The following is a 26,817-nucleotide window of genomic DNA, read 5'->3' on the forward strand; positions in this document are numbered from 1 at the left end:
AAAGGAACCTCTATCACCGACATGGTGCTCAATGTTGCAAAACATTGCCGACCATCAAATTAGCCTTCTTTCTGCAGTATACAAACTGACCAGTATAAGTATACATTCCTTCGGCAGCAATGAAAAGCTCCTTCTGGCGCTTGTATCAGAATGGATGGCGGAAAGTGACACGGGCAATGGAGCTCCATGACCCTGATCGTGAATGATTTCGGTAATCACCCCTTTCATATATCAATTTCACTCACCAAAGTCAAGCGAGCGGAATCTGGTCGGACTTTTAGAGAGAGAAAGAGAAAGATAGAGAGATTGAAAGCTTTTAGAGAGAGAGAAAGATAGAGAGATTGAAAGCTTTTAGAGAGAGAAATGGAAGAGAAAGAGAGTGGGTTATACTTTTTTTTTTCAATTTGGAAGGGATGAGGGTATTTTAGTAATTCTATATTAGGGAGGTGAATTTTTGACTTTTAAAGTAGTCAAAATGATGACGTGGCAACGTTGACTTGTGTTGACCGGTCACAAATACCGGCTGTACACTTTAGTGGGAGGTCACCAGAAGGTTGTACACTTTAGTGTGCAAAATTAAAGGTTGTACACCAAAGTGTGATAACAGGTAAAGGTTGTACACCACGTATGTAATTTACCCTATTTTTATCTCATATATATATATATATATATATATATATATATATATATATATATATATATATAAAACAAAACTTATACTAATGTCAACAAGTGTTCTAGTGGTTGAGAACCCAATTGTAATTTGAAAGAGTTTAGGTTCGACCCCCTTCAAAAGCATACTTTTTTCTCAGGACCGGCCCTGGCTGTGGCCAAAGCAAAGCGGCAAGAAAAACTTGCTATATAAGAAGCAAAAGGTGCCAAGGATTTGGAGCAAGTAATTCATGACAAAGATTAGATTTTTTTGAAAGTAGATTAATAAGCTGCAAGCTCTCCAAGCCAAGCATGACACTTTGACTACAAATGATGATAAATATTTGAGAGTAAGAAACAAGTTTGAGACTGATCTTGGTGCTTTGATCAACCAAGTAAATTTAGTCACTGACCAATAATTTTCACAGTCCTAGATTGCGCGCTAAAAATACCTCATATCACCACGATCCTGGATCGCGAACTCCAAACACATAGTAACTGATCCCTGACCGCTTGCTTATACTTGACCACATACGAGTCCCTACCGTCTGCTCTAATCTAATACCATTTGGTGAATAAAAAAAGACTTAATTGAAAGAAGGACTTAATTAATTATTTAATCTATTGAACTAAAAATGAAATTTTACACAATAGTACAACCATATTCAGTTGAAACTTCAATGCCACCCACACCCACTTACTTAGATTCTTACACTTTTTGGCTTATTATCGACACACTTACCAAAACCTATAGCATATTTATACTTGAATTAAGTCAATTTACACCACAAGTTTGTAGCGGCGAGGAAGAAAAAAAATCTGCCAATTATTGAATTATTGAAGTACCTAGAAAATTCTAAGTAACTTGACTTTCAGTAAACCTATGTGTTATTTATTTATTTATTGTTGTTGTTATCGGTGGCGACTAATCAATAAGCACATGTTCTCTAGAGAGGAGGGTACAACGCTAGGTTGGTCTCACAGAGCAGCAACTACTTCCCGATTCGAGTGTTGGAAGGATTACGGGTTGGTTGGATCCATCGTGACTCAACCATCCAATTCCAATTGGATCATCATTTTTTTTATTCTATCTTTCCAATAAGATTATAAAAATTTATACTCTTAATAATTCCAAGAAAATACAAGATAAAAAAAAACAAATCACAAATAACAACTATTAGAATTTCTTATGCTCATAACCTTGATTGTTTGACCAAGTTTTGGTTCCCATTTTGAGTTGAAGAAAGATGTGAAAGTTGGTTATCGATCTCGAATTTAGCCATGTCGTCCTCGGTCATTGTAATCCATGCCTCTATGCCTTTCCCTTCTTTCGTATCCATGAAAATAATAAAAACATTATCGACAACCATTGCAGTTGCCGTCACCCATTCAGGTTTTCCCCAACCAAAATCAATTTCATATACCGGAAAATTACACAAACTAGTAATTGCATACTTATTCATATCTCCTTTCGCAACTCCGCAAATGTTTCCTTTAAGAAATTCAACTGATCATCACATTGAAGTTTCTTCACGGTCTCTTTATTCACACTTTTAATTGAATCTCTTATCCTCGACCCGATTTCGCAACAATATTCATCCTCTTTAGCCATATGCTCTAGATTATCAATAATTGCTACCCCCATCCATACAAAATTCCCAAAAGAATTCTTCGGAATCGGGGGATCCACAAATGGTCGCAAGTTCATCGCATTAACCACCACACTCCTACTCTTATCAGCGCCTTCTTTTGGCCGCGAAATCGCGGCGGTGATCCGACTCAATAAGAAAACAGATAAACCTTGCATTCGCGACAAATTTTCACCATCGCCGCTATATTTATCTCTAAGAGCCGATAATTTAATAGCGTCGAATACAAATGATTTAGTGACGAAATTTTCCTTGAGGATCAGTTGCATTACATCTGAATCAGACGAATCAAGAGGCGGAAAGATAGAAGCTGAGCCGATGGGAGGAATATCAACAAGGGTATTCGTATTCGTATTCATATTCCCTCGAGCAACCGCGGCCCAACTATTGAGGAATACGAATTGCGATAAAGCATCCCCGAGCATATGTGGCATAGCAAAAGAAAGGGCTAATCCGCCGCAATTGAAGTAAGTAACCTGAAACAAAGATCCATACTGATGTATGCCTTGGCGAGGTTGGAGAGGAATGAACTTGAGCCGATGATTATGGTATTGGTTTCGGTTTTGGAGAATATCGGAGAGGTGACAATTAGCTTTAGCTTCAATAAAGAGAGCGCCTTCGTCATTGCAATCGGCGTAAGAGTAGTTGTTAATACGTCCGGCAAGAGGGTAGAATATGTTTAAAGCCATTGATAATGATTTTTTGAGGAGGTTGCATCTTTCTAGATTGGTAATTGTGCTGGATTTTTCGTAGAAGAGAGTGAAAGGAGGGGAAACTTGGGCTTGGATTTGATCAAGAAATGAGAAATGGAGTTTATGGAGATGATGAGGAGTAGGAGATGATGGTTTGATTAATTCTTTAGAAATGAACTCTATTTCAATCCCCATTTTCGTCAACAAAAATCAAACAAGAAGATAACTTTATCCACAATTGGGTTTATGTGTTTTCGTGATGGAGAGATTGTATGTTTATATATACTTATTAATGACCAACTTTTCAACTTTGTACCCATATTAAATTGTTTCCTGCAATTATTGTGCACATAAAATAACTTACAAACATGTCCTCGTGATAGGAGTTATCATTTTTTAATTAATTTTTGGCTTAATACATCATTTGTCCTACGAATTTGTATAAAATGTTCAGTTAGCCCTGAACTTGCGTAAAATATAATCAATTGATCACTTGGTTGCAAAAAAGTAAGTTAAATGCTGAAGATGTATTACACGTGTCTTATAATGTTACTTGCTCAACTATAAACCTTGTATTCTCTAATATTACAACCGCAATACCATGATCTTGATTGTTTTACTTTTTTTAAGACGCATACAATACATTTTCCGCATTTAACTTATTTTTTTTGCAACCGAGTGATGAATTGATTATATTTTACGCAAGTTCAGGGGGCTAACTGAACATTTTATGCAAGTTTAGGGGGCTATCAGAACACTTTGAAAATTCAGAGGGCCAATCAAGCTTTTTGGAGAAACAAATAATGTATTAAACCTTAATTTTTTAATATATATATAAATAAATAAATATAGTAAAAAAACTGGCTTCTATACAAAATTGATTCTCCACAACTTTAATTCTTATATTTTTTTTCATTTTGACATCAACATAGTAATTTTAAATTACTTGATCAATAATTAAATGGATCATTTTTTTGTAATGTGTTAGTATAATGTAAAGTTGGGGAGAAATATTCGATTTTGAAGTTTAGGCACTATAATGAAAATAAAAATCAAGTTAACATTCAATGATTAAATTTAATTTCATTTGGCTTATTATAAAAGATCTTTGTATGATCTCGATTGAGAAAATGGTGGAGGGGTTGTATTGGTAGCTAATCCTTTGACTAGTACATGTTTAATTACTTGAGTTTTGTGAGATGTTGCTGTTTAATTTTTTAAATTTATGGATTTAATTAAAAGGTTAGAGATTTGTTAATCACTTTTTGGATAATTCCCTCAATATATTTTATATATAGTAAAAATATAGGGTTGAGAAGGCTGCTCGTAGAATCAGACAACCTCGAAATAGTTAAAATGATATGTGATAATAAAGCTGCGTGTTTGAGTAGCCAGAATTTAGTTAAACGAATCAAAAGGTTCTGCTCCTCCTTCGAGACCATCAACTTTTTCCATGTTTTCAGAGAGCAAAATCGGTGGTGGACAGGCTTGTTGGTGAGGGCCATAGGAGGATGTTAGGCGTCTCTACCTTCTCTTCTCCTCCTGTTTTCATGTGTTCTTTGCTTTCAGACGATGTTGTAGGGGTTAGCTTTCATAGACTAATTCCAGGTTAGTTTGCTGTGCTGTTTTGTTTGTTTTTTCTTTGCTGTGCTGTTTTGTTTGTTTTTTCTTTCCTTTTCATACAAAAAAAAATATATTTTGATATATAATAAAACTCTTATACATTTATACACATTTCATTTTAGGACAGAGAAAAAATAATAACAATGATGCTAGAAATGTGTTTGATAAAGTGACATCTACTATATATAATTTTAGGAGCATCAGAATATATAATTATGATTGTAGAGATGTTTATGATGAGATGACATCTTTAGAAATAAAACAAAAAAATAAGAATATTGAAGCATAAAACTAAAAAAATCTATATTTTTCCCTAAAAAAAAAAAAATCTATATTTTTTCTTTTTCCCGCCAATTTCATATCATTAAGCCATCTATAAATGTTGTTACTTACCTCTCTTAAAGTACAATTAATTACTCACATTCTCAAGTCTTAACTTCTCTTTAATTTTTAACGTTTATTTTCTTTTCATCTTCCAACCAACAGGTAGAATCCTTTATTCTTTATATATGTTCTTGCCTATAATATTTTTTGCCAATTCTTTCTAATCAGATTTGTATTTTGTATTTTTTATTTATAAATCAATAAAATCAATATATGAATTCAGTTAAAGTATGTACTATACTATCTAAAAACATGTATATTTGTAACATATATCTTTAAAATGAGTTAACATCAACATTTTAACAACAATAAACCCTCAACCGTTTGGTCCAAATGGCTTTGATACCATGTCATGGAACCATTTTAACCAAAAGCTCAAGCTGATAGTTAAGGCACAATCGTCGATCTTATATGAATCCCCAACACACAACTAAGTTTTTCATTAGCAAAAGGATCACCATGACAAATTTCCCAATAAAAGGCAAAAAAAAAAAAAACTATAGAATCCATAAGATGGTACGGAGATGTGTATGTTGAGATGGATGTGTGGTCATACGAGAAAGGATCGGGTGGTGAGGCGTAGGGGAAGACCTAAGCAAACTTGGAGGAGGGTGATCGAGTGTGATATGAGTTTATTGGGAATTGAGGAAAATATAGTAGTGGATAGGACAGAGTTGAGGGGGAGAATTTGTGTCGCTGATCTGACTTGATTTCTCGATTTTATATGATGGTGCATGTTAGCTGACCCCGAATCATTTCGGGATTAAGGCTTTGTTGTTGTTGTATAGAATCGATACCAAATTTTCATCATTAAAAGAATCATGATGACATGTTTTTCATCATGAGATGATAATAATGAATCCAAATAGAATCCTCATTTGGATTTAATACTTCCACGACTTTATAGAATCCATCGTAAAAGGGATTGTGCAAATCAACTTTCAAGAACACGGGAAACATCTAAATTTATCAAATCATAATGGAGAAATATCATCCTGTAGGGCCCACAAGTTCACCAACAGCTCCACCATTAGTATGATATTGTCCGCTTTGGGCCAAGCCCGTACGGATTTGTTTTTGGGCTCCTTCCCAAAAGGCCTCATACTAATATAGTTGGTGAACTTCTTTATATACTATGCATCCCTTGTATCTTTCCGATGTGGGACTTGAGATGTATATCCAACAATCCTCCCCTCAGACCAAGGACCATAAGCCTCCCCTCCAGCGATAATCTGTCTAATGATCTTGTACCATCGCCAACCCGCGAAACACGCCGCCTGACCACCACAATATCAGGAAGACTTTCGACACAAGGCACCAAGCACAGATTTTCCATCGCGAGGTCACATTGAGAGCCTCCCACATCTCCTTAGATCTCATGCACGTTCTCCCAGCCGAACCATCGGCTCTGATACCATTTGTAGGGCCAACAAGTTCACCAACAGCTCCACCATTAGTATGATATTGTCCACTTTGGGCCAAGCCCGCACGGATTTGTTTTTGGGCTCCTTCCCAAAAGGCCTCATACTAATATAGTTGGTGAACTTCTTTATATACTATGCATCTCCCTTGTATCTTTCCGATGTGGGACTTGGGATGTATATCCAACAATCTTGAATGCATTTCGTCAGGGATGTTATTAGCGCTGGTACTGTTCAGGTGGTGAAAGTGGGAACTGAGGATAATCCAGCCGACATGTTGACCAAATCTGTTTCAAGTAATAAATTCGAACATTGCTTGAAACTGGTTAGGATGGTCAATGGTCCATGAGCGTATTTTCTTCACTAGTCGATGGGGTGATCAGAAAGATAAGGTGGAGATTGTAAGTCGTTGTTTTTCTATCACGAGCTGACGTGGGGAGTGGGTCAACAAGTCAACATGGTCTTGGTGTATTTATACATTTGAGTAAGGGTTAGTTGGGTAATTTCACAATCTTATAAGCCTGTGTTATAAAGGCTCTAGGTTGGGGATTAGTTTAAAAAAATAACGAAATTATTTGTATACACTGGGAATATACTGATTTGGGAAAGCAAAGCTTCTAGAGCTAGGGATTGGGAAACACGAGAGTTCTTGAGAGGAAACAGTTTCTGAATCTTGTTGTAATCTCCATTGATTAGTGAAGTTGCTGGATGTAGGCATTTAAGCCGAACCAGGGTAAATTCTGTGTGTATTTCTTTTGATTGCTGCTTCAAAATCCAATCTGCGATCTTTGGAGTTCATTGTCTGTGTGGTTGAATAATCGTTCGAAGTATAGTATTGTTCACAATTGGTATCAAAGCTAATCAAGATAGATCAATGGGTTTCACAAAGATCGAGATCGAGTGTTTCAACGGCAAGGGTGATTTCGCGCTATGGAGACAGAGGATGAAAGCAACCCTGGTCCAGATTAAGGTTGCGAAGGCTCTGAAGGGTGAGAAGGAACTTCCGTCGACAATGACGAAGGAGAAGAAAGAAGATCTTCTCGAATTGGCTTACAGTATGATCGTCCTGTATCTCGACGACAAGGTGCTTAGAGAAGTCTCAAAGGAAACCACAGCTGCTGGAGTTTGGCTCAAGCTTGAACAGTTGTACATGAAGAAGACTCTCACCAATCGAGTTTATCTGAAGGGAAGACTTTTCGGCTTCAAGATGAATGAGGACAAGCCAGTCGAAGATTATCTTGATGATTTCTCAAAAATCATAATTGATGAAGAGAACATCGAGGTAAAGATTAAAGACAAAGATCAGGCCATAATGATCTTGAATTCCTTACCCCCTTCTTTCAGTCACTTCGTTGAAACAATGAAGTACGCAAGAGAAACACTAAGCCTGTAAGAAGTTCTTATGGCTCTAAAGTCAAAGCAGATTGAGGCCAGCACCAACACTGAAGCTGTGGAAGGATTGCTTGTTCGTGGAAGGTTTGAGAAAAAAGACTCTCACAAGCCAAAGAACAAGAACGGAAAAAGGTCCAAGACTCAATCCTCAAGCAATAAAGAAGGCAAAGTCTACAAGTGTTTCCACTGCCATAAAGAAGGACATTTCAGAAAAAAAATTCCTGAGAGGAAGAAGAGTCAAGGCCAACCTAAAGATCAAGGCGAAGCCACCGTGGTAGAAGAAGGTTATGAGAGCGCTAAAGTACTCACTGTCTCTGATAAAGATCCAAACACCGACTGGATCCTGAACATCGGGTGTACGTTCCATATGACTCCCAACAAGACGTGGTTTGAGGAATTTCAAGACGAAGGTGGGAGGGTTCTTCTAGGCAACAATAAGTTGTGCAAGGTACTGGGTCAAGGCTCTATCAGGCTGAAGATGTTCGATGGCCAAGAAAGGATTATGTCCGGTGTGAGGTATGTTCCAGAACTGAAAAGAAATTTAATTTCATTGGGCACGCTTGATAAACAAGGATACAATTATAGAGCTGAAGGGGGTATCATAAGAATAGCTAGATGACCCTTAGTTGTTATGAAAGGTACTATGAGCAATGGCCTGTACACTCTCTTAGGTAGTACTGTGTTAGTCTCTGCAGCAAATCTCACTGAGTCTAAGACAGATAGAACCACTCTTTGGCACCTTAGACTAGGTCACATGAGTGAAGTAGGTTTGCATGAACTTAGGAAACATGGCTGTTTTGGTAAAGATCACATAGGAAAAATAGATTTCTGTGAGAATTGTGTCTTAGGGAAGTCTAGTAAAGTCAAGTTTCCTAAGTCAGCAACTCATAGAACCCAGGACATTCTTGAATACATTCACTCTGACCTATGGGGGCCAACAAGAACCAAGTCTCATGGTGGGAGGACCTATTTTATGACCCTCATCGATGATTACTCTAGAAGAGTATGGGTTTATATTCTGGCTCACAAAAATGAAGCCTTGCAAACGTTCAAGGATTGGAAAGTGCTTGTGGAAAATCAAACAGGAAAGAAAATCAAAAGGTTGAGAACAGACAATGGTTTGGAGTTTCTTGACAAAGATTTCACCACTTTGTGCAAGAAGTCGGGTATAACCAAGCATCACACTGTTCCTGGAACCCCACAGCAGAATGGCCTAGAAGAGAGGTATAATAGGACTATCCTAGAGAGAGTTAGGTGCATGTTAATCCAATCCAGTCTCCCTAAGCCTTTCTGGGTTGAAGCAGTGCAAACTGCATGTTACCTAATCAATAGGTGCCCATCATCTGCTATAGGTTTTAAAACACCTATGCAAATGTGGTCAGATCACCCAGAGGATTATGAATAATGCTGAAGGTTACAGAAACCTATATACATACCCTCAAGAGCTTTCAAATGAGCTTAACTCTCTCCTCAAAGACAGGAAAAATATTGGTCACCATCAAAAGCGGGTTAAAATTATCTCAAACATGAGAAAATTACACCCTAAACTTTCTCCTCAAAGATAGGAGAACAATAATCTCAATTGATCTACCTCAAAGATAGGAAACGATTGATCGTCGTCAGAGACAGAGTTAAAACATTTCTCAGACGTTAGAACTTTACACTCTCAAATACTCTTCCCAAAGAAGAGTCTCAAGACCTGGCGGCGGATCGATTCACCTCAAAGATAGGAAGCAAATCGATCGCCTAAGGCAGCTTAACTTCCTCACCAGGAATAAAAGCTTCTAACCTTCACAAAGGTTCACACATTGGGGTACGGCTGGCCACCTACCCTAAACAATCGGAGAAGTCCTAAACGAGATTCTAAAAAGTTACTTGCTAAAAGATATAATGCATTAGTAAAAATAGTTCTGGGAAAAAAGGGTTCATCCAAAATAATGAAGCCTCGTCTTCATCCAAACAATGAAGCCTCGTCTTCATCTCCAAATAATGAAGCCTCGTCTTCATCAAAACAATGAAGCCTCGTCTTCATCAAAATAATGAAGCCTCGTCTTCATCAAAATAATGAAGCCTCATCTTCATCTCCAAATAATGAAGCCTCATCTTCATCTCCAAATAATGAAGCCTCATCTTCATCCAAGTAATGAAGCCTCGTCTTCATCTCCAAATAATGAAGCCTCGTCTTCATCCAAGTAATGAAGCCTCGTCTTCATCCAAGTAATGAAGCCTCGTCTTCATCTCCAAATAATGAAGCATCGTCTTCATCCAAGTAATGAAGTCTCGTCTTCATCTCCAAACAATGAAGCCTCGTCTTCATCAAAGTAATGAATTCACGTCTTCATCATAGAAATAACGAAGTCTCGCCTTCACAAATGCAAAGTAAAAACACTTTGAAAAATGAGTAAAGGCTAAAAAGGCAAGTGCCTAGAGTGCCAAAACCCTCCACAAAATGCACAAAAGTCCCTAAATGGCTGATCATTCTTACTGATCCCTAAGGTCGAGTCATTCTCCTCAATATGGCAGAACTGAAGAAAAAAAGTCCCTAAGGCGAATCATAAACCTATGCGGTAGGAACAAATGGTCCCATAAAGGACGGGTTATTCCATTTCTAAAAGAAATATAACTCTCAAGAAGCCCCTAGAGGCTAACAATGGATACGGTTGGCCACCTATCCACGAAGAAGCAAAATCCCCTAAAAGCGTATCATATCCATATGTGATCCCCCATCTAGGGCGGGTCCACTTTCCTCAAAGATAGGACAAAGTGATCCCCCATCTAGGGCGGGTCCACTTTACTCCAAGATAGAAAAATGAAACACCATTTAAACAGCCCTAAAGAGCTTTTTATACCTTTAGAGGGGCTTCTGATATTAATTATTATATTCTAATCATATTATATATATTTTTTTTATTAATTTCTAATAATATTCTAATTATATTAATATATATATATTAATATTCTCTTTAATATTCTATTCTCTATTAATATTCTCTATTAATATTTCCTATTTAATATTTTTTTATTATAAAAATTATAAATATTTCTATAATATTTATAGAATATTTATATAAAATAAATAGAGAAATAATTATTCTATAAAATAGAAAAGAAATTCTAAAATGAATCAGAATTTTTCTTCTATGATTGATCGGTATAAACATCAACAACTCCGAATTGGATCAGTTTCGCCTCAACAAATAAGGGCTTGGGCCAATAAAATCCTACCTAACGGAGAGATTGTTGGAGAGGTGACAAAACCCTACACTTTTCATTACAAAACCAATAAACCTGAAAAAGATGGATTATTTTGTGAAAGAATTACTACTTTGTTATAGCATGTTATGATCCACTTGAATATACATATATATGTCTACTTGAATAAGTTGTCTACTTTGTATTGCCTATTAAAAAAGGATAGCGTGCAAGGAGGGCATTATGATGTGATATGCGAATAACGTGCAAGGGGGGGCGTGATGCGCGATTAGAAAGGAGATTTTGATGCTAAAGAAACACTGGAGCTGGATGGATGGAATGGAGTACTAGAGGGGCATGGAGCCAACATTGAAGATCAGATTGATTACGAAGTACATTTGTAATCAATAATCATTCTATTCTTCAAGAATGGCTCTATGCCCATCCAGTAGTCTACACCATCCAGCTTAGTGTTTCTTTGGCATCCAAATCTCCTTTCTTCAAGAATGTGCAGATGGTAAACAAGGATATCAGGATGATGGGGAACCCTTAGAGTTAAATGACGTCGAATACTAGAGGGGCATGGAGCCAACATTGAAGATCAGATTGATTACCAAGTACATTTGTAATCAGTAATCATTCTGTTCTTCAAGATTGGCTCTATGCCCATCCAATAGTCCACACCATCTAACTCAATGGTTGCCCAGCATCCAAATTTCTTTGCTATTCGCACATCACGCCCCCCTTGTACGCTATTCGTAGGTCGCATCATAATGCCCCCCTTGCTTGCTATTTGCACATCATATATCCACTGCATGCTCTTCAGTCCATCTCCTGGCAGTTGCTACGTAACCTGCCCTGTTGCTGATGTATCTTCATCAACTCGCTCTCGGCCAGGAAATTGTTATGGGTCCCGTCCATATTTAAAGTCCATTTATTATTAATTTTGGCTTCTTTGAGAAGTTATATTAATTTGTATTTATTGGAATGAGTGGTCATATTATTGAGAGAAGTGTTTGAAGAAGAAAAGACACACCAAAAAGAGATTTTCGGATTTAGCCGTTTCTCTCATTAGGTCAGTTCACATTTTTGTCGATTCCCGGAGATTGAACTGTCGGATCGTCACGATTTTTGGACAGGAGCTTCTAGACATATTGTTCCTTGTTCGCACCGTTGGGATCGCCGTTCGGAGGTCGGGAAGGTCTATTCAGAGTTGGGGAAGATTGTAGACTAATTTCTTCTCTTTTGTGGTATTTGTCTACTTCTTGTGATCTCTTATTGTTTCTTGGTTGTTGGTGGGTTATAAACCTTTTGTAAAAAATTTTTTGGGTTTGTTTTTCCCTCAATTTTATCATAATAAGAGAAGTAGGGTGGACTCCTTAAACGTCCCGTGGTTTTTACTCTTCACACCGAAGAGGTTTTCCACGTATAAATCTTGTGTTCTTGATTGTGGTTTGGATTTCCATTCTTGTGGTTATATTTGTTGTTTTGATTTGGAACTTGGGTTGTGCTTTGGTTGATTGTTTTGAAGATTGATCCTTGTGGTGTTGTTATTGGTATTTCGCATATTTGATTGTTGTTATTGGTAACCCGTCATTTTTGGGTCCTTCAATTGGTATCAGAGCAAGGTTAATTTTGAAGTTAACTATGGAGTCTAATAGCAATAATAGTTCCATGGTTAAATTGACATCAACCAATTATTCTATATGGAGACCTATGATGGAAGATTTGTTATTTTGCAAAGATTTGTATGACCCAATTGATGCAGAAACCAAAGAGGATCCAAACCAGTCAAACCAGAAACATTGGAAGATAGAGAATGGGAAAAGTTGAAAAGAAAGACTTTAGGGACTATCAGACAATAGGTTGATATTAGCATTTTTAACCATGTTTCTCAAGAGTCTGACCCATATGATTTGTGGAAGAAATTAGAAGGTCTTTATGAAAGAAAGACTGCTCATAATAAGGCTTCTTTGATTAAGAGGCTTGTTAATTTGAAGTTGAAAAGTGGGAAGTCAGTTTCTGAACATCTAAGTGATTTTCAAGATATAATCAACAAACTTACCACTATGAAGATTATTCTTGATGATGAGTTGTAGGCTTTATTTCTGTTGAGTTCATTGCCAGATAGTTGGGAAACTCTTGTTGTGACTATTAGTAACTCTGTTCCAGATGGTGTACTTTCTTTGGATGTGTTTAAAGAGAGTATGTTTAATGAAGAGATAAGAAGAAAGGAGATGGGAGTTGATAATTCACAAGATCTTGTTGTTGAGAACAAAGGTAGAGGCAAGAGTAGAGGTCCAAAGAGGCGTGGTAACTCGAGAGGTAGGTCTAAGTCCAGAGATGGGAAAGAGCTTATGGTATGTCATCTGTAGACACCAAGTCGGAGGACCTGTGACGAAAACCTGTAAACAAGACGATCGAAGCGGTTGATTCCGGAAGTTTTAAAACAAAAATATATAATAAGAAAAGAAAAGTTAATGTGAGTCGCGGTCGTCAAGTGGACGGCTCGCGAGTGCTCAGCGACGTGGGGCGAGCGCCTAGCGACAGCCGACGCGTGTCCGACGATAATTGGACGCACGCCCGGCAGCGCGGGGCGCACGCTCGACGTCCGTTGGGCGCGCATGCCCGGCAGACAGCGCGCGGCGCACGCCCGACAGCGCGAGGCGCACGTCCGGTGGCCGCTGGGCGAGCGCCCAGCGACGTTGGGCGGACGCCCAACGATCGTCGGGCGAACGCCCAATGTCAGTTGGGCGCGCGCGCCCAACTAATGTTGGGCGTCCGCCCAATGAAAGTTGGGCGTTCGCCCAAAATGGTTTGGCGTTCGCCCAACCGACTTTGGGCGACGCCCAATTCTCTTCGGGCGTCGCCCAAAGTTTCTGGGGATCCGGTGCCTATATAAGGCACGGATCCCCATGCATTTGAAGGAGGAATTTTTTGGAGCTTTCTCACTCTAGACATTTTTAGAGAGAGAAAGTCAATTTTTTGGAGAAAATATTTTTTCCCAAAAAAATCCAAATTTTCCAAAGTTAAAATTTTTACTAAAAAGACAAAAAAACACAAAAAACCGGAAAATCACAACTCGGGAAATCGACCGACTTCGACTATCAGATACCGAACTTGAGGTATTATCCGAGGACTAGACTCGTTTTATTTCATTTAATTTATTTTCTTTATTTATTTATTTTTCATGTTATAGTTTTATTTATTTAGTTATTTATTTATCACATTTTATTTAATTTCCCGTATTTATTTATTTTTCATCCCGTGTTAAAATTCGGTTTTGTTTTAAAATAAAATAACCTCGTTTTAATATCCCAATACGAACCGTGATCCGATTAAAAGGTAGTTCGGGTATTAAAAACGTTGTAATTATAAGTTTTCAAAATTTTTCAAAATAACGTTTTAAATAAAAAAACATCGTTTAAGAATCTCCGTTATAGACTATGATCCATTTTTGGTAGTTCGGAGTTCCCAAAACGATAGAATAGATCTAATTTAAGGTGTTTGAATAAATCTGGAAAGTTTAGGACTGCTGCTGTAATTCTCCATTTTCTGTCACTAACAGCAGATTAGCGACGGATTCCCGTCGGTAATCTGCTGGAATCCGAAAATCCCACTTTTAACCCTCTTTTCTCTTCTTTTTGACATTTCTACTTGCGTATATATGTATATAATTATGTAATATATTTATAAAAATTATTTTTGGACCTTATAACTATTAATTATGTATAATATAGTTATTTATTCCATATTTGAGATTTAATTGGTTTTGACTTAGTTTTGTAAAGTATTATATGTAGTTTTGGTATATTTAAGTTATATTAACTCGTATTTAAGGGGAAAGTTATGTTTTACATATTTAATACTTAAAACTATTTAGAACTAAATGTTATTCCTCACATTTATGAATTTTCTTCATTATTTTCACATAGTTATAATTAGGATGAAAATGTATTTTGTTTAGGAGTCTTTTTCACTTTCTTTGTTATATCATATAATATTTCTTACTTATTTTCATCTATAGATATATCCCTATTTTTAGATAAGACTATGCATATATGTATTTCTATTTTATTCTTATATATGTATATATTCCAAATGGGTTTTACTTGATGAATTTTGATTTAGTTCATTTATTGTTGTAATTATATTCAAGTAAGGATTAATTGAGTGAAAAAGGGGAAAATAAATCACAAAAAAGAGAGTTTAATTTGGTTGTTTAAATTAAAGCTTTTCTAGATGTTCTTAAAGTGTAAATAATGTTTTCTTGACTTTTTTTAAACCATTTCTTAAAACATCACGTTTTAAAACCTTAATTCGTTCCAACGACGGATTAAGCGAACCTTGTAATTAAAATTTCTTTTAATTGTAAATAATAGAGTTTTCGAATTGTTTTCCTTGTTAAAAGGTTTTGTACAAAATAAATTGACTTGTATGCTTAATCACGTTTTCCCGTTAAAGCTTTTATCTCAACATTTTTCAAACGCTCGAGTCGTTCCAACGGCGATTCGAGTGAACGTCGTTAAACGGGGTTTTGAAACGTACCTAAATCGTTCCAACGGCGATTAAGGTACGAACCATGTAAATGAACTCGTTTTGGGAAGTGAGTTTAGTTTAGAGTTAGTGTGTAATACGAAGCATAAATCACATCGTGAATAAACCAACTCTTTCTTCTCCCCCTCTCTCTCCTATGTATTTTGAACTGATGTAAATGGGTGATTCTTTACCAAAATGGCTTCCAATAATATATGCTCAAAACGGTTTTCAAAACGAGAAAGAAAAGGTTTCAAATGAATTTTAAACTTAAAGAAATATGCGATTAGTCCGTTATCGCCTAACACGCTGAGTAGGAGGCCGGTGGTTCATAACCGGGCGATGTCGGGGTGCCTAGTAGCCTTTCTCCGAAAAGGAGCTAGCCTTCTCGGCTCGGACCTAAGTTTCCCGAACCCTCACCGGTCTCCCGCAAGGGATCGGTGTTCATTTTCCCATTCGTGGGTGGCGACTCTTCCATACTCCGAGCTCCGGTCCTGCCGAGCAGCTTGATTCCACGATTGGTTGCTTTCGGTGCCAATGACCGCTTACGTCGCCATGAGGTGTCCACCCCCCGGTCCGCCCGGGAGATTAGGCCGCGGCACCTCGTCTAACAAGTGGCGACTCTGCTGGGAAAGCGAGAAATTTGATTTCGGAAGGCGTGTATTAAGCCCTTAACGGGGACGGATCGTATTATTTCTTTTCGTATGTATTCATAAGCATTATTGCAAACCTTTTAGGTAATTTCCGCGAAACCTCTAGCGAGAGTCAATTCGTCGCTCGAAAGAGGCTAGTGTAAGTTCCCCCTTACAGTAAGGCACCAAAGGATTACCCGTTACTATTTCTAATGTGATAAATGAATCAGTTCGTGTTTTCAAATTGCCATGATACGTGTCTAATCCTAAAATATGTAAAGAAAATGGAACGATACGTTAATGTATACTCTTAAACCGATATACAAACTACCCCAAAACATCGAAACGATTCGAACTAAAGGCGACTTAGTCATCACGTATGAATGAACTTGTGCGATCCGCCTGGTCCCTTTCCATGTCCCGAAAAAGGCACATGTTCAGGAAATGCGTTACGACGTAAGCACGTATTAGCATGAATCGGTTTGGTATTAAGGATAGTTATATCTCGATTCAAAAGACTATATTAACGGTAGCCGTTATTCACATTCTTTAAATAGGTTGGGATAAAACGAGATTATGACAGAACGAAAATGAAGAACATTTCTGTTTCGAATGACCCCGTTGTAACGGAAAGAGTTTCGCAAACGTGGCCCGTCCCTTCCGAATAAAAGACGAGCTCTTACGTTATGCCTTGTGTCGTTCTTAAGAGAAATGGACGTATCCGCAAAAGTGACTAAGAAAATAAAAGAAAAGCAAAAATAAATAAACGACCAAAATCATTATGTATCTACGATATATGTCAATCCCGAGAGTAGTTAAAGAAAATAAACCAATGCCGTTAAATTCGTGCCTCGAACTGGTATATACGCCGTTTAAAATCATAAAGCCAAATTAAGCTAAACCGCATGATTGCACCATATGGACGAGACTGTGGGTTTGACTAATGGCTCGATCATTTCGACCGTTACCGAAACTACAAGAAATATGGCCCGATCTGTGTGTTTGCTTAACTCGTGCCTAAATGAAAAAGAACGGTAATATCCCTGATTCGAATAAGCATGCGATTCAACGAAACGTTGATTTTCTATAACCACGCTAGGATGATATATCCCGTAAATTGGAAAAAGTAAAAATTGTTGATAGCTGAAAGATTACCGTGCGCTCAAATAAGACTCGTCGTCTTTTTACGTAGCCAAAACGAGCAAACGAATTCTTAACGCTAAAAACAAATGCGTTACGCGATGAGTCCGTTCCCGAAGATAAAAAGTTCTTTCATCACTGAATGAACACGTGGTTACGTCTCTCGATAGATCCAAAAGATCCCGTCGTAATCCAAAAATCGAGATGCGAACCCACGCGAATAAAAGGGAACAAGTCATTGTCAATAACGAACGATTGAACCAGAAGAATAACTCGTACCACGTCTAAAATCCGAGATACGCTCAAAGGGAGTCAAAACCCGAACTAATGTGTCTCGCAAAATGACAAAAGACGAGTTATTCCGAAAGGACAATCCAATTTGGTCGATATCTTAGTCACTGAACGCTGATACGTCAAAACGAATTGTATTGTCTGATGGATGATTTACTTTTCCGCAATAATCGACGGCATCACGCGTCCCCTGGACCGCAATGTGAGCCCCAAACCAAAATCCTAGGAAAGAGACTTGGACCATCGAGTGTATGGAGGAATAAGGGTGGAAGAGAGATGTTGTGATATGTGTAATTAGACTAACGTTTGTTCTTCTTATCTTATATATCCGTGAATAAATAAACGCACACACCACAAATCATGCATATAAAATCATGCATACATACTAATGGATACCGTTCGCGCAGACTTCATCATTAAGCGGTTGTGGTTTCGCGAGAGTAACCGGTTAGTCAGGTAGTTTGATCAGCTACAGATTGACAGTTCCGAATCGGCAGTTGTGGCTTCTGAATCATCTTCGTCCGAGTATACTCAGTCGTCAGTCAATATGTCTGCGACCGACGAAAAAGTGGCCGAATTGGAAAACTCTGTGAAGAAACCTATGTTCCAGCTCACGTCACAAGCTAATCCACAAACATTCACTCCACCAAGGGTAGTCTCACACCATGTTTCACGAACACAACAAGATCCACACCATCGAGGACATGAGTTTACCAGGGTTGTTCGCCCTCCATCACCCGCTCAGTATAGAGGGGAGGGAAGGAAGTTCTCCACTTTCACTCAACCTTTATTTGAAGTGTTGGAGGGTCTATAAATGCACGACATACTTCATCCTCTACCAGCCACGGGAGGTCAAACCACTGAGTTAGTCAAACGCAGGGGTTACTGCCACTTCCACCAGAAATATGGTCACGAAACAAGTACTTGCATGAGGTTGAAGCATGAAATCCAAGATCTCATCGAAGCTGGAAGGATAAGTGATCCAGATCGTTCTCAGCAGAGGAAGCCTTCGTCTTGTTCCTTGAACGATGAAGTCTACAACGGAGCGGGATGAGCTAAAGAAGAAGTTCTCGAGATCGAGGACACTTATGAAGTGGAAGAACCTGAAGCTTCCTGAAGTAGCATGAGAGAGAGGATTGCACTTGTAGTCCTTATCCTTGTCTTTTATTTTATCTTCTATTCCACAAGATGTTACGAACCTCCTTTTGAATTCAATGAAATTTCATTTCCGCAAATTTTGACCTAATTATATGCATTCACATTTGACATTCACTCAATTGAGATATTCCCGCTTCTTATCATGGCACGAACGTAAGCTCTAAAATATACTTATTGCTCAGTACTTAACCACTGAAGAGAGAAAATTGAGAGAGTATGAAAAAAAAAACAAAAAAACAAAATAAATCATGAGAAATGATTCCATGGCTCTACGATGACAAGTCGGACATAGACCCATCAAACGAAGGGTTCTCATCGGCTTGTGCCAAAAAGAAGACCGAGCGACAATCAACAAAGTCCAAAACGAGAGAAAAAGAAAAGAGAAGGAGGAGCAAGCGACAGGCCCCAGAAACCGTGCTAGCACTAAAGCACCGACGAAAATTTCTCCAAAGGGGACACAAATACATGGGTGCACCACTCAGAACAAGACGGGGGCAACTGGTCTATCAACGATAAAGGATCCTATTCCAGGATCAACGAAAGGGTTTAGGTCTATGATGACTCAAAGAAAAAGGATGATGCTAAAAAGGCCCAGGGGCAAAGTCAGCCAATCAGAAGTAAGAAGAAAATTATTCAAATAAAAAGCAGACGTAACTAGCCGAGGAGCGTCAAGGCGACAAGAGAAGTTGACATTGCCCAGCAAATAGGCGATCAAATGTACAAGAAGAGCTCACTTTAGCAAAGAAAGATCAAATGCGTAGTCGAATGAAGACAAAGGCAGCGACGAAGTTTAGAACTATGATCTATCTCAAAGGAACCAAGGAATCTTTCTCATGAAAAAAAAAGAAAAAAAAGAAAAAAAAGAAAGAAAGAGAATCCCGATAGGTTGAAAATCCGCAAAGGACGGCCTATGCAACAATAAGGGACCACCCAATAAGTGAAAACCCCATAGGGCGCTTATTTGAAAATTCCAGGGAGTAAAAGGAGAGAGCTAAAATAACTGAAATGTGAAAACCTGAAAGGGCATACTTTGGTGACAGTGGTTAATAAACTGAGCAGTAAACAATTCAATGTTTGCTTGCCGAAGTGCTTTATCCAAGCTAGACGGTTGCATTTTCAATGAAAACGCCCGCATCAATAGACACCCCATCTCAACTAAAGTCGCCTCGACACCCATGAACCAATCCAAAATCTAAAAAAAAAAGAAAAACTAAAGAAGAGACTATTCCTCTCTCTCGTGCTCCATGAAGTCTGGTTCCTTCGCTCCTATGTGGTCCTCTCAAGAGTCAAACTTCGACCGAAGCGTCTCTCCTCCTACGGTGGTATCCCTAGCTTGAGCGCACGTGAAATCTCACCTCGAGTGGGTAGGGGCATGCACTCGCATCAATTTCTAACCCACGCCAAGACGGTAACTTCAATCGGGGGCACGACCATGCAATCAGATCACCGTCCATCTCGCTCCGGAAGCTTCTTCATTAACGAAGGCATCAGGCATGAACTCATCGCCAAATGCTCAGCATAGAAGCGGTCCGTAGATATGAACCCCCTGGGCTATCTGGTATCATTTACGATCAAGAAAGGAAAATTGAACAAAAAAGAGATGGATTGAAAACCTCAAAAGAGGCGATCCAAGCAAAAGGAGAGATAGAGAAAAATATGTGAGATATAGAAAAGATGAATTGAAAACCCCTAGGGGCGGTTCATGCAAAAGGAGAGATAGAGAATATCAGAGAGATCCCGTTGAGTTGAAAACCCGAAAAGGGCGGCTCAAGCAAAAATTAGGGAAGAAACGAATGCGTCAATCTTTGGTTAAAGGCGAGAGCCCCTTGGCACAAGCTCATCAACACCAAATCTCCATCCTTACAACCCTCGGTTTCAAACTTATCATTGCCCTCATCCCTGCACACCTTGGGTATGGCCTGAAACATCATTTCTCGATCTTAAGCAAACAGTCGCGAAATCCCTCCCAAAGTCCGGGATGGGTACGCCTAGAGGGGACCTCTCCGGTCGGGCGGCGCTGGAGGACTCGCCGACATAATATGGCGGCTCGCTCGCAGGCGTCTGAGCTCGGGTACCATCGAAGAAATCTGACAGGTGAGCACTACTCCAGGAACCCTCCTGCAAAAAAAGGCACAATAAATACCACTAACTATCTCGTAAATAAAGGTAAATAGGTCGGACCACTCACCGGAACCTCCTCGCTACCGAAGACTGCAGCGACAGCCTCCCCCAAAAACACGTCCGCCGCGGGGTCCACCTCCATCGCCACCGCTGGGGCATCCCTCGCGCTCAATAATGTCGATAAATAGGGAACGCGGCCCCCGACATGAACCCATACATCTCTACCAGCAAAGCGGCGAGTCAAATCCCGACGAATGACCGATAAGGGCATGGTCCGCACCGCAAACATGGAAACGGGGATCTCGCCTGGTGTCCAATATGAGGCACTAACCCCAATGATGCCCCGATCGCCCAAGTACCTTGCCCGCACACAAGGGCCGGAAAGCACGCTCTGCTGTTCCTGGATCAGGGTGACGTACGCGTAATCTGGACCGAAGTCAAGGTCGTCCCACCTGAATCTAATCTGAAAGTACAAAGAAAAAGTCAGGTCTGATCAAACAAAAATCCAGCGCGATTAGAAGATATTTACCTGCCCCAAGGTCTGTGAATCGATCCCATCTAGGAGCTGCACCACTGTCTGCCTCTCCCCGGTACCTAGACCAAACTCGCTCCACCGAGCCATGAGTGGGGGCGTCACTACCCGTGGCCTACGCCGACACTCGCTGGGAAGAATCCGCCTCTCGTAGGCCCAAACCTGCTTGTAAGAACAAAGGTTATGAACAGAAGGCGTGAAGAAGATAAAAGGAATAGGTTAAGGATGAACCACGTACCAGAAGGGCAAAAGTGTAACCGCCGAAGTCCTTGCGCTTCCGGTAAGTCAAATCCAGGAACTTGTACAGGTAAGCTAGACCCGCTCCTGTCCAATCGTAAGACGCCACCGCATTCAAATCACTAAAGGCCTGAAAAAGACTCGCATGTATGGTCCCGCTCTTGGTGCGAAAGATCGTCTCGCCTAATGCATATATCAGGAAGCTGCGGATAGCCAGATCAGTGTCGTCGGTCCCACAAAAGTCCCTACGACTCAAAAGCCTCGAGGTGGTGACGAACTTCGCCGGGGTGGATTTGACACCCGTGTAAACTCCCGGCCCAATCAAAGCGGCCAACCTAGCACGGTCGACCCATGGGCGCATCGTGTCAAAGGAGAAGGGAACCGGAGTGCCACTCCCCCGCAGCCCGGTCAGCAAAGAGAAGTCGTAGGGCGAGATCGTCATCTCCCCGAACGAGAGGTGGAAGGTGTGGGTCGAGTCAACCCATCTCTCGCATAAGGCCCGTAGGCCGAAACGGTCGCACACCCCGTTGGTGTGGGGCAGCGCTAAAATAAAGGGCTCGAAGCCTAACTCTCGCACACGGGCTCTCGCCGCGGTGCCTAGCATAGAATACCACACGTGAATATCTGCCGTAGTCCCGAAAATCTCGACGAACTGGAAAGAACGGAACAGGTAAGTTTAAATGTTGTTCCTAGGCTTGCGTCTGGTGAAAGCACATTAATCTAGCTATTCTTTCGGTCAAATCTAACCTAGAGACATCTTGTCAATTTGGGCCGTCATTTTCTGAAATCTCTCCCTTAGGGTTGTTTGCATAGGATTTGATTAATTCATTACTCTTTGATCTACTCTCGTCCTCGTTGGCAAAGAGCATTAGTCACGTTTTTACTATTCACGTGCATTAGTCAAGTTTTTACTATTCATGTGCATTAGTCAAGTTTTTACTATTCACGTGCACTATTCACGTTTTTACTATTCACTTGCACTATTCACGTGCATTAGTCAAGTTTTTACTATTCATGTGCATTAGTCAAGTTTTTACTATTCACGTGCACTATTCGCGTTTTTACTATTCACTTGCACTATTCATGTTTTCACTATTCACGTGCTATTCACGTTTGTACTGTTGGCATGCATTGCTCGTATGTTTACTATTCATATGCATATAGTTCGCATTCTTCCAAAAAAGACAAATAAAGTGTTACTTGCAAGCAAAGAAATTCATGTTTTCTAACTAGGGTTTTCTAAGGCAACCTAGGGGTTAGTATGCAAATCATGTTCAAAGTAGGGTTACTAAAGCCTAGAAATTTAGTCAAAAGACGAGGAAGTAAGAAAGTACTTACCTGGTTACAGCGGGTAAGGTTCACAAAACCCTCCTCCATGCCCTTCGTGCCATCATGTTGATCCAAATCAATCCCGAGAATAATCCAAATCAAATGTTAGAGAGAGAGAGAGAAGAGAGAGAAGGTGTGGGGTTGAAATGAAACCCCACCACCTTATATAGGAAGGGGGAATGACATTCCCGTAAATAGTGAAAAAGGTACGATGTGACATAAAGGTAAAAAGTAAATAATTATTTACCAGGTGCACAGACTCCCGATTTGCAGTCCGTTTCAGCCTGCGTTTCTGCCAGACAGTGACCGACAATGTCAAGATAAAATTCCAGACAACAACCGATTTTTACGGAACAGCAGTACCAGTCAAAATACAGACGACAGTCAACAGAAAAATAATTGTTAGTTTGAATCATTCCAGACTAAAAAGACATTCTTATCGAACCATTCAAACCCCCAAGACACTAGCTCTAGTGAAAAAATACAGACAATGGTGTTTTAAAAGAATTCAGAATCGTTAGAAAGAACCTTTTTACCCTTGAGCCATCTGTAGACACCGAGTCGGAGGACCTGTGACGAAAACCTGGAAACGAGACGGTTGAAGCGATTGATTCCGGGATTTTGAAAAAACAAAAAATAATAAATACATAATAAGGGAGAAAGAGTTACGACGGGTCGCTGTTGTCGATCGGATGGCCTGCGAGTGCTCAGCGACATGGTGCAAGCGCCTAGCGGCAGCCAACGCGCGTCCGACGACAATCGGTCGCCCGCTCGACAGCACGAGGCGAACGCTCGGCGTTCGTCGGACGCACGAGTCCAACCGTGAACGGCACGCGCTGGGCGCCTGAACAACGCACAGGCCCGGAGGCGCGGGGCGTGCTCTCGTCGGCCACTGGGCGTGTACGCCCGGCAGTGTAGAACGCGCGTCCGGCAGCCACGACGCGGGGGCGCTCGGTGGCGCGGGACGCGCGCTCGACGGCCACGAGATGTTAACGCCCGACGGCCCAAGACGCGTCCCGACGGCCATTGGACGAGCGCCCAACGATCGTTGGGCGAACACCCAACGGCGGTTGGGCGCGTCCGCTCAACCGTGCGTTGGGCGTGCGCCCAACCTTGCGTTGGGCGATCGCCCAACAATTGTTGGGCGATCGCCCAACAAATGTTGGGCGGCTGCCCAAGAATGTTGGGCGGTAGCCCAACGCAAGGTCATGTTGGGCGGCCGCCCAACATGCCTTGGGCGGTCGCCCAACCCCCTTGGGCGACGCCCGATTTTACTCGGACGTCGCCCATTTCTCCAGGGATCCATTTCCCTATAAAAGGGCACAGATCCCCATGCATTTAAGGGAGAAGAATTTTTGGAGCTTTCTCACTCTAGACATTTTTAGAGAGAGAAAGTCAATTTTTTGGAGAAAATATTTTTTTTCCAAAAAAATCCAAATTTTCCCAAAGTTAAATTTTTACTAAAAAACACAAAAACCGGAAAATCACGACTCGTGGAATCAATCGGCTTCGACTGTCAGATACCGAACTGGAGGTATTATCCGAGGACTAGACTCGTTTTATTTTATTTAATTTATTTCTTTTCCTTTATTTATTTTTATGTTATAATTTTATTTATTTCGTCATTTATTTATTTATCACGTTTTATTTAATTTAGCGTATTTATTTAATTTTCGTCTCGTGTTGAATAAAATTTGGTTTTGCTTTAAAATAAAAAACCTCGTTTTGATATCCCAATACGAACCGTGATCCGATAAAAAGGTAGTTCGGGTATTAAAAACGTTGTAATTATAAGTTTTTAATTTAAAAGAAATTTTCAAATAATGTTTTAAAATAAAAACGTCGTTTTAGGAACTTCCGTTATAGACTATGATCCATTTTTGGTAGTTCGGAAATCCAAAACGATTGAATTATACTTAATTTAAAGCTTTTGAATAAATCTGGAAACAGTTGGAGTGCTGCTGTAATTTGCCATTTCTGTCACTAATTGCTGTTTACCGACGGATTTTCCGTCGGTAAATCTGCCAAAACGTAAAAAATGCCATTTCAGTCCCTTTTTCTCAACTTTTGAGCTTTTAATCCTTAATGTATATATGTATAGTTATGTAATTTATGTTTTTCAAACTATTTTAGATATTTAGTGTATATAATTATTTAAGATGTTTGTACATCATTCTTTATTCAATTTTTAAACATAAGTATATGTATATATATGTTTTCTTTTATTTTATTCATTTGAGTTATATTAGATTCTATTTTGAAGGGTATCTACTTGGGCATTTTGGGAAATAATCAATAAATATTAGTATATGTTATTTTTTTTATATTTAAAACTATAATAGTTATGTATATATGTAGTTTTGGGATATTTGGGTTATTTTATTGGTTATTGAATGAAATTATTTTGAGTAAATGTTATGTTCTTATTTATGAGATTTATTTACTATTTTCACATCTTTAAAGTATAAATATATTTTATCTAATATTTTCATATATGTATTATATAGTTTCCTTTTATTAATTTTTATTTTCATATTCTCTTTTTGATTTAAATGTATATATATATGCTAGAATTACTTTCTTTATTCTTTTGGATCATTCATGGGTCCATGTTTCAAATGGGCTTTATTTGATTATGAATCTTGCTTTAAATGAGTTTATTATTGTAATTATAATAGGTAGAGAAAGTCCATTAAATAAGAGGGGAAAATAAATCAAAAGAAAGAGAGTTTTCAATTTGATTATTTACACTAATGAATTTTTAGAGGTTCCTAATGTAAATAAATGGAGTTGTTTTTTTGTTAATATTTCAAATCGTTTCCAAAACACCACGTTTTAAAACCTTAATCCGTTCCAAAGACGGATTAAGTGAACATTGTAATTAAAATCGATTTCTTTGTGAATAATAGAGTTTTTGAATCATTTTCTTAAAGGATTTGTACAAAATAAAATTGACTTGTATGTTTAACCACGTTTTCTTAACTAAAGGTTTTTGTCTCAAACGTTTCCAAAGCACTTGAGTCGTTCCAACGGTGACTCGAGTAAACTTCACTAATCGGGGTTTTAAAACGCACCTAAATCGTTCCAACGGTGATTAAGGTGCGAACCATGTAAATAAACTCGTTTTGGGGAAATAAGTTAGTGTAGAATAAACACACGGCATGACATTTAAATAAAGTTGTAAATAAATCACTTCTTTCTTCCCCCTTCTCTGTGTATGTATAATATAAATGGGTGATTCTTTACTAATATGGCTTTCCAATAATATATGCTCAAAACGGTTTCTGAAAAAAGAAAGAAAAGGTTTCAAATGAATTTTAAACTTAAAGAAGTATACGATTAGTCCGTTATCGCCTAACATGCTGAGTAGGAGGCCGGTGGTTCATAACCGGGCGATGTCGGGGTGCCTAGTAGCCTTTCTACGGAAAGGAGCTAGCCTTCTCGGCTCGTACCTAAGTTTCCCGAACCCACACCGGTCTCCCGCAAGGGATCGGTATTCATTTTCCCATTCGTGGGTGGCGACTCTTCCATATCTCCGAGCTCCGGTCCTGCCGAGCAGCTTGATTCCACGATTGGTTGCTTTCGGCGCCAATCACCGCTTACGTCGCCATGAGGTTGTCCACCCCCTGGTCCGTCCGGAAGATTAGGCCGCGGCACCTCGTCTAACACCATCATACCTACGGTTCACGACCGATGTAGCTTTTTAGCCATCTTACCTACGGTTCACGACCGAGGTAGCTTTTTAGCCATCTTACCTACGGTTCACGACCGAGGTAGCTTTTTAGCCATCTTACCTACGGTTCACGACCGAGGTAGCTTTTTAGCCATCTTACCTAC

The 26,817-nt window shown here is 39.4% G+C and overlaps 1 protein-coding gene across 1 annotated transcript; it reads right to left on the bottom strand.

Annotated features, from left to right (window-relative positions):
• Positions 1–1,705: 1,705 nt before the first annotated feature.
• LOC136201780 (vinorine synthase-like) lies at positions 1,706–3,220 on the bottom strand. The gene has a single exon (XM_065992526.1). It carries the CDS (start codon positions 3,185–3,187, stop codon positions 2,111–2,113), a length of 1,077 nt encoding a protein of 358 aa, XP_065848598.1. The 5' UTR covers positions 3,188–3,220; the 3' UTR covers positions 1,706–2,110.
• Between the last annotated feature and the right edge of the window lie 23,597 nt (positions 3,221–26,817).

This window comes from Euphorbia lathyris, chromosome 1 (genome assembly GCF_963576675.1).
Source record: "Euphorbia lathyris chromosome 1, ddEupLath1.1, whole genome shotgun sequence".
NCBI classification, from domain to species: domain Eukaryota; kingdom Viridiplantae; phylum Streptophyta; class Magnoliopsida; order Malpighiales; family Euphorbiaceae; genus Euphorbia; species Euphorbia lathyris.

Excerpts from the sequence above, each read along its gene's own strand:
- LOC136201780 (XM_065992526.1), bottom strand. The coding sequence starts at position 3,187 with ATGGGGATTGAAATAGAGTTCATTTCTAAAGAATTAATCAAACCATCA.